This window comes from Papio anubis, unplaced genomic scaffold (genome assembly GCF_008728515.1).
Source record: "Papio anubis isolate 15944 unplaced genomic scaffold, Panubis1.0 scaffold1168, whole genome shotgun sequence".
NCBI lineage: Eukaryota > Metazoa > Chordata > Mammalia > Primates > Cercopithecidae > Papio > Papio anubis.
In genome coordinates this window covers 15,171-23,813 of record NW_022160828.1, presented here as the reverse complement: position 1 = coordinate 23,813, position 8,643 = coordinate 15,171, and the positions used below count along the sequence as shown (strand labels likewise).

At 56.5% G+C, this 8,643-nt stretch overlaps 1 protein-coding gene across 1 annotated transcript; it reads left to right on the top strand.

The window, feature by feature from the left end:
- Positions 1-320: 320 nt before the first annotated feature.
- On the top strand, positions 321-2,244 carry LOC116272493 (TBC1 domain family member 3F-like; the record flags this gene model as incomplete). The annotated part of the gene is made up of 3 exons (XM_031661247.1): positions 321-452; positions 786-895; positions 2,115-2,244. Coding segments are annotated over 3 exons (372 nt in total), but the record flags the coding sequence as incomplete, so codon positions are not given.
- Between the last annotated feature and the right edge of the window lie 6,399 nt (positions 2,245-8,643).

The following is an 8,643-nucleotide window of genomic DNA, read 5'->3' as shown; positions in this document are numbered from 1 at the left end:
CTGTCCTCACCCAGAGGACTGCAGGCCTGGTCGGTGGTTTGCCTGCCTATTCGTGCAAGCGTCACCTTGCTGGGAGGGAATCTGAATCTAGCTCTGGGACCACCCGGAGCTCAAGGCTAGGGATGCCCTGGTGACACAAAGGAAGGAAAATGTTCAGATCAGAGTTCCGACTCTGAGTGCCCAACCACTCTTTCAATCCTGGGAAGGGAGACTGTGTCCCAGCTTAATATCACCTCTCATGAGGAATCATGGGGCCAAAACCAACCATTTCCAGAATCCTCCGGCTCTGGTCTTCACTGGGGTCGCCCAGTGGCCTGTGACACCAGTTTGTTTTCTGCCCACAGCTGATAGATCGAGTATATAAGGGCATTCCCATGAACATCCGGGCCCAAGTGTGGTCAGTCCTGCTGAACATACAGGAAGTCAAGTCGAAAAACCCCAGAACATACAAGGTACGTTCAGCCAGAGCACAACAAACAGGACAGGCCGTGTCAGGGGCCCAGGTCTCAAGCTGGAGGGAGCGAGCATGAAGCCCAGGCTGGGGGGTGGGTGGGATGGTCAGATGCACATCCTGGGCACGGATGGTGACATAGTCACCACAGACAAACTCGGCTCTGGTGACCCTCCCCAGCTTCAGTAGCAAGCCAGAAAGCTGCTTTGTGTGGAAGGAAACCTTCCTGCTTTCCTTCCTTCCCGGAGTGCTGACTGTGGGCTGACTGCCATTTGGGGACGGGAGTCTTCCATCCATTCTGAGGCTGCTTCCTCCTCTTGGCCCTGCCCTACAGGTCATGAAGGAGAAGGGCAAGAGGTCATCTGAACACATCCACCAGATCGATGTGGACTTGAGCAGGACATTAAGGACACACATCTTCTTCAGGGATCGATACGGAACCAAGTAAGCCTGCAGGCTAGGATTATCATGAGAGGCCAGTGAGCAGAAAGGATGAGGGGCTTCCGGGAGAAAGTCAGGGATACTTGGGAGAGGGATGACAGAGCACGGGCCTCTCCCAAGCCCAGGGGAGGCAGCAGCATGGAGCTGGAGCCTGGTTCCAAATACAGGAGCTGAGGCAGGAACATGAGGCCGTTGGGAGGACGTCCCTGTGAGGAGACAGAAGGCAACAAACAAAAATGGCGTGGTGAAAGGTGCTCTCCTGACCCACAGGAACCCGCTGTTAAGATGGGAGGAATTGTGACGGATGGAAGCCCATAGACCTCTCGACCAGCACTGACGCTTTCCATCTTGCACGAGAACCAGGGTCCTGAAACTGTCATCCCACCAGTCTGCTGGGAACGACGCACAACCGCACGCCGACAGGTTGGCATTGACTCTGCAACTCATGCACTTCGACCGTATCCCCAAAGCCATCTGCGAAATATTGAACCCCTGATTTGAAAACTGAGCATCACGAAACCTGCGCATGCACAGCGATTCGCCGTCCCACTCACACGGGCAACCAGGGACGGTCTTCACCATGGGAACGCTGGGAGAACAAAGGCGTTATCCCTTTAAGCGGAGAACCGAGTGGAAAAGGGAGATGAGCCAGTGGTACCCCCACGAGCGATAGATTGGATAGATGCATTTTGCTGGGGAAAGCCATTGTAAAAGCTACCACATGGGAATTCCCATTCCTGGGCGTTCTGGAAAGGCCAAACCACATGGGATTGAAGCAGTCACGGGTGGCCCCAGGGGCTGAGGGATCAGGGGAGGGAGGCCAGGAGTGCATATGGGGCACCCTGGAGACTTGGAAGATGAAGGGAGTCGCTTCAGGAGGGCTGGAGGCGGTCGCAGGAGACTCTGCCCATTGGTTTAGAGACAAATGGAGGAACTGTACACCCAAAAGGCTGAGCTGGCGTGTATACAAGCTGAAAATAAATAAAGAAAATCATTCAGAGTGAAAAAGGAGCAGGCAAGTCACTGTACAGCTGGTATCTGCATGTCTGAATGTGGATTTTACTGAAACATTTCCACCTCTATCAAAAGGCCTGAAAGGCTCACTGCTTATCTGGGTGAATCATCTGAACCCTAAAATTTAGGTTTGTTTGGTAGGCTTTGTAGACAAAGTGAAGCGCACGGCATCTGCACGACAAACAAAACCTCCTTTCTCTGTTTCTAGGCAGGGAACTGTTCTACATCCTCTGGCATATTCAGAGTATAACCCGGTGGTATTCCCGGCAGTGATGTTGTCCGGCAGTATTTCCCTGTTCACAGGGGTGGGTGTCTGGTGGGGGTCGCTGCTTCTTTAAAATTGTGTTTGTGACCCACCAGGATATGGGTGAGACTCCAGCTCCACGCGCAAACTGCCTCTAAGTAAGGAGGTGGCCTCAAGGGGTCAAGCTTCGAGACACAAAGGAATTAGGGGCTGGACTCCTGGTGTCACCAGGTCACGGCTTGCACCGCTTCGGGAGACTTGAGAGCTGATGCCTCCTCTGGGGGGCTGCCCCAAAGCCCAGGAGCTTGTGAGTGCATGCGGGATGGTGCCATCCGGGAGACAGTTTGGACAAAGGTTGGCATGGGGACCTGGGTGGGACTTGGCTCTTGTCATGAAATGAATTGCATCCTGAGGAAGCCTCTTCTTCAGAGAGGCTCCCAGTCCTCTGCCTCCTCAATGAGAAGGTCCTCCCAGGGCCTCAGATTCCAGATGTCCCTTCACTGGTGACTCTAGAAGCTTTGGGAGGTGACTGCAGGGGACCTGCTGAGCCATCCGACCTTGTTCCTCCACCATGTATGCCTGAGGAGGATGCATTCTGGGCACTGGTGCAGCTGCTGGCCAGGGAGGGCACTCCCTGCAGGGTAGGTGAACAGGCTGAGGACCCTCATGCAGTCAGACCCAGGGACGGCCTCCCTGGCCAGATGATCTCCAGCTTTCAGCCAAGGCACCTTCATGGCAGCTCATCTAAGTCTTTGGGATGTCTCTGCTTGGGAGGGGTCCCACAGGAGTCCGCGGCCAAGCCCAAGTCCAGACGCATCCCATGTGGAGGGCATCATCCTCGTGGCCACCCCTCTGTGTCCTGCTGCCGCCCTCGGGGATCGGTGTGTGGCTGGCTCCTCCCAATCCCTGAGAGTCCTGCTGCCCTTGGTGCCCATGAATGGGCCGACCAAGCCCAGGTGGCAGCATCTCCCCAGCCGTGGCTGATGGCCCGACCCCACTTCAGGAGACGACCAGGCCCAGCACCACCCACCATGCAACATGGTGGCTCAAGTCATGTTTGCCTTGCCTGGTCCAGGAGGCCTCCAGGGGAACCTCCAGCCAGGGGATGTTCTGGCCCGTCCCAGGGCAAGGCTGCATGGTGGGTGCCAAGATGGGAGGTGGCAAAGAAGGCCTTGAGGTTTTGGGGCCTCTCCAACTTCACCAGCTCTTCCTGCTGATGGGAAGGCTCTGATTTCTTGATGGGCTGGGGCTTCTCCAGGATTCCCACAGCCCAAATGGCGGGACAGGTGTGCTCAGACCATCAGGAGCATGTGGTCCCCACGTCACAGCCCAAGACCAGGTGGCATCTGGTGGGAGTTTATGGCGTCCTGGTGAGCAAGCTTGGGCTCTTCCCCCAGAGACTCTGCCTCCCATGGCGCTGGAGGGACTGGAGCCCTGGTGCCAGAGTTGGTGACTGGCTGAGTCACAGCCTGACTCCTGACAACCTGGGGTTATCCAGGCTCTCCATGGGCTGGGGTTGAGATTCCTTCCTGCCCTGGAGGAGACAGAGGCACAGGGATGGGGACCCAGCTCGCAGAGCAGGGCAAGGGCAGTGTGTCACGGGGTGTGGGGAAGGGGCGGTGTTGGGGGAGCCCTGGACACCTTTGGTGACCTGCACACTAGGAGGGTCTTCCTGCAGGGCCTGGAGAGAAGGAGGTTTTTAGAGAGGGGCAGCCCAGGGGCCTGAGCACCTCTGTTTACTCCCATCAGGACAAGGAAGGTCTTTGAGTGCAGGATTCCTCCTTGGAGGCTGGTTTCTCCAGATGCTGAATGGCGGGGTAGAAGGCACAGGGACACCCACGGCTCAGGGACCCTCCTTGCCTGGTGCTGAGTTCCACCCCAGCCGGGGTCTAGCTCACACAGCCCACAGGGGCTCCGCCCACAGGGGGTCCTACGGGACGCCCCGTACTGACCTCCTGCTAGAGGTCAGCCAGGCAGCCAGAGCTGGGACTCAGGACCAGCCTTATAGGCGTTGGGCCGAGGCTGACTTGGGTGGGATCAGGGGAAGCCTCAAGCCCTGGGCGAAGCCCCTCTCTCCAGGAGCCACACTCCCCAGTCCAGCCGTGCCCCATGAGGCTGCAAGACCTTGTCACGACCCCAGCCCTGGAGGCTCAGGAGAGCCCTCGTAAGGGGAGGTCACTGACTCTGGGGACTGAGCCCCAGTGGGCTCAGTTAGGAGCTTCAGCCCCAGCCTGGAGGGCTAGTCTCCCCATCTGCTATACCTAGATCTCTCTTGGGCTCATGCGCCTGTGGGATGTGTATTTGCTGGAAGGAGCAGGTGTTGATGCCGATAGTGGCTTGTGCCTTTAAAGTTCAGAGGTATTAAGTCATGTGCCCGGTGGGGCCTGAACCCCTGGGGGTCCGAGGGCAGCTGACTTACCGAGGGGGCGGCTACTCACACTGTCCTCACTTGATCTCTGTTCTGGCCCAGAGGGAGGTCTGGCCAGGTGGGGCTGGGCAGGCACAGGTGACGCGGAAGCCCGTCCCCATGACCCCGGTGATGTTGCGAGGCACCCTACCCACTTCCCCGGCCACAGTCTCCTGGCACATCCAAACCCTGGGGGGTGTACAAAGATTCCGCCTTCGCTAGTGGGAGACTGAAGTGGCAGGGGTTATCGGCCATGCCCCTCCCGGGAACTCTCCTGACCTGATGTCCACCCTGTCCCTAGAGCCTCATGAGACGTGGAATGCCTGTGAGCGGTTTAGGAACCAGTTCTTGACACCTGGGAGTTGGATGATGACTCTGTGCTCCCAGGCATCTTAGGGCCTCTGAGAAGAAGGCTTAACAAAGGGAAGCAGGGACCTGCCACACCCCAGGTGGCTCCAGTGCCATGTCCCCACCCGGCCATGCCTCTGGGGCAGTCAGAGTGGGGAGTGCCCGAGACCATGACCCTACTACCTGGACCTTCCCTCGCTGCACTGCCTCCTCTTCCTCCTGGACTCTAAGAAAGTACAGGAGGCCCACTGGTCTCGGTAGAGGCGGCTCAGTGCGTGTGTGTACTGTAGATGTGTTGTGCCCACTTGGGAGGCGTGTGGGGCCTGAAACCCCTCCAGCAAGCCCCCTCCCACATTCCACAGTGTCTCTGTCTCCCCCATCACACAAAGGCCATCAAGAGGGCACTAAAGAAGCCAGACCCATTTGTGGGAGCCACTCCTCCCTGCAAGCACGCCCACAGCCTCGAGAGCAGCAGGGCCCCTCATACTGCAGCTCACTCAAGGTTTCAGGACAGCAAGCCTTGAGCCAGGGAGACGAGGAATCGGGTCCCTGACCCCAGAACATTCAGGGAGGGGCACAGGCAGCACCCAGGCAGGCCGGGTTAAGCCAGGGTGGGAGCGGTCAGTCCTGGCATGGGGCTGGGCAGCCCAGGCAGGGGCAGCCATCAGGTCCAATCACCCCACTGTGGGGATGGGATTCCCATGTGAGGTGACAAGGGGGCTGGGTGACATCCAAGTCCCTCCACCTGAGTTCTCACTGGGGGGCTGTATCCCTGGCCCAGCAGCCCTGGGGCTGAGGGTGTGTGGTAGGGAAACCCCAGCCAGTCGAACCCTAGGGGGCAGTCCTAGGAGAGCTACCTGTCGCGCCCCTGGCAGCTGCTTGCGGGTGGCACACCCTGGGATCAACACACTACAGGCCTTGTCCCTCAGTGTCAGACCACGGGGCCACACAGAGATCCTGAGGACTCCAGAGACCCAGGCAGGTGGGGTCTGGCTGGGAAAGGCCTACATGGAGGCTCAGTGGAGGCAGCTGACATGCTGTTTTCCTTTCAGCTGAAGCCAGGCAGGGGTTCACCGGCACCTAGGCCTGTGCTTGCCTGACTTCCAAATTGTAGGTGACCCTCTGCAAGGGGGACAGGCAGGCCCTTCCAGGCCCACCAGCCCGGTTCCAGCCCCATTTGGTGGGGTTGCATGAGGCTTGTTCTTCCACATCTTGTCCTGGTGGGGCTGTCGGGAAGACACTACCCTGTGGGCACTCAGGTGTGCTGGCCCGGCCCGGCTCAGGGAAGCCCTCAGGGGTTCCTGGAGATTCCTGGAGTGGAACTCGATGCCCGGCTTGACGGACCTGGATGTAAGGGGGGCCTTGGTTCCCCCATTATGATTTCGAACAGAGCTGCTGGGTCCGTGTCCCTTTGCAGTGCAAATGCAGACAGCCCGGGACTGTGGACAGGGCCAGCTTCGAGAAGTCGGGGACCCCTGACTTCAAACCCTGCCCAGATATCAGGACTGAGGGAGGCCAGGAATATCCACGACAGCAGGGCACCCGTCTACGGACAAGAGACTTGCACTTAATTTCTACAATGGCACCATTATCCCAGGAGGACCAGCTGGCCACCTGCTGGCAGGCGAACACCTGGCCGGAGGGTGAGATTAGCTTTCACTACACTGAGCCACAGTGTGGACGCAGACTTTGGCCAAGCCCCTGCCACTGCACCCAGCACTGATTCCAGCCGGGACGGCTCCTTAACAGCTAAGGGACGAGGAGCAGCAGCGGCTCCCACCTCAGGAACCTTGCCTCTGTCACCTCTACTTGGAAAATTCTCATTTCCCTCCAGGGTTCTGGCCTCTGGGCAAGGCCATGGCTGGATAACTTCCGAGACTACAACCCAAGCAAACTTCACGTCCTCGTTTTATTTTTTTGTTAAACTTATGAACATTTATTATTAAGAAAGTGTGCAGCTCGAAAGACCTTCACAGATGAACACACCAGGCCCAGATCCTAGAAGCCAGCCATGCCTAGCCCCTCCAGCACCCCCAGCCATGTGACCAGTTTTCCTGAATTCTGATGAGACCGATGTGCCTGCCTTTTGGCGTTTTCAACTCATAGATGATTAACCTCCTTCATGTTTTAAAATAGATGTTTTCTGTTGAAATTATTTAGATATAAAAGATTGAAAAAAGCACTACAGTGGCCTCCCTACACCTTCAAATAGCTGCCCCTAATAATGACGTTTTGCAGTACCATGGCACATAACAAATTTAGCCTGGGTGTGGTGGCTCACACCCTGTAATACCAGCAATTTGAGGGAGGTCGAGGCAGGGCGTTCAGGTTGCCAAGGTCTAGAAGTCTGGGACAGCCGGCCCAGGGAAACACAGGAGTGGACCCTGTCTCTAGAAGTCAAAATTAGCCTGGCATGGTGGCGTGTGCCTATGGTCCCCACTTGGGAGGCTGAGGCAGGATTGCTGGAGCCATGAGTTCCAAGCAGTGAGCCATGGCACCGCACACTCAGCCTGGGTGACAGTGAGACTTCCCTCTTAAAAAATTGTATTTAACATTAGATTTTCAATCCTATTAACTAAATAATAATGTGAACTATTATCTAAGGTTATTAGAACAGAATTATCCTATTTTGCCTAACTTCTCATACCTGTCCCAAAGATCCGCCGGACTCACCCTCTGCACTTCAGCTCATGTCACCTCAGCTTCCTCCAGATGGTTCAGCAAACACACACCTCGGCTGAATGGTAAGAGCTGATTGCTGTCCTAAAGGGAGACCTGTGGGCAGGGGAGTTTTCAAACTTGGCAGAAAATAGGTTTCATTGTTCTGGAGAGCACCCTTTGGCTTTACTTTGACAGTGAATCAGGCCCCAGTATCCATCAACTGCTCTAGTGAATTTTGTGGAAGCTCAGTGACTGCTCTGCAGGTGCATGAAAAGGGGAGAGGATGGTAAGCTGCAGATAAAGAAGACAGGACACAGGGTGTCTGTCGAAGCTCTATCCTCTGCCTTCAGCACTGACGGATCAAATCCAACTCTTAGGGAATGGTGGCCACATGCTGGAGGCCAGCTCAGGCTCTGAGGATCTGAGAGTGAGGTGATGCAGAGCCAGACCTTGCCCTCGAGGGGAGCTCTCCCATGCACCTCCCTCTACCTCCCAGCACCCATAAAGCGTCCAATGTCATTGTTAATGCACAGAGGAGGAACCTGACTGTTGGAGCAGGTTCATGGGTTTCCAGGAGTTGCATGAAGCTTCCCAGGAGACGGATGACCTGAGACAGGGCACAGGCCAAGTGTAATGCCAGGTGGAATGGGCATGATCTGTGCCATGTAGAAGCCTAGGCAAGGTGGGAGTGACTGATGACCAGCTCAGCCAGAGTGGCTGACAACACTCTGGGTCACTCACCTGCTGGCTCCCAGGAGTCTGGAACTGCCAGGAGGTGGTGGCAGATACAGCATCCTCAGCGGGGTGAGCTGGATAGAATAACAAGGTGAACTTGTTCCCAGCCACTGCCTCCAGGCCCGCTGGCGGTACTCATTCCAATTTTGTGGAAATGTTTTCACATACACACATACAATGCAAGTAGCAGTGGACGTGGTGAAGAGAGGCATTTGGACATGGGATGACAGTATTTTGGAGCGAACCTCAGGACTGCCAGATGCTGGTTAACTGCAGGGCTTGACGGGGAAGGAGAATCGAGGGATGATATGTTCAAATCCAGTCCATTCCTTTGCCTCTGTG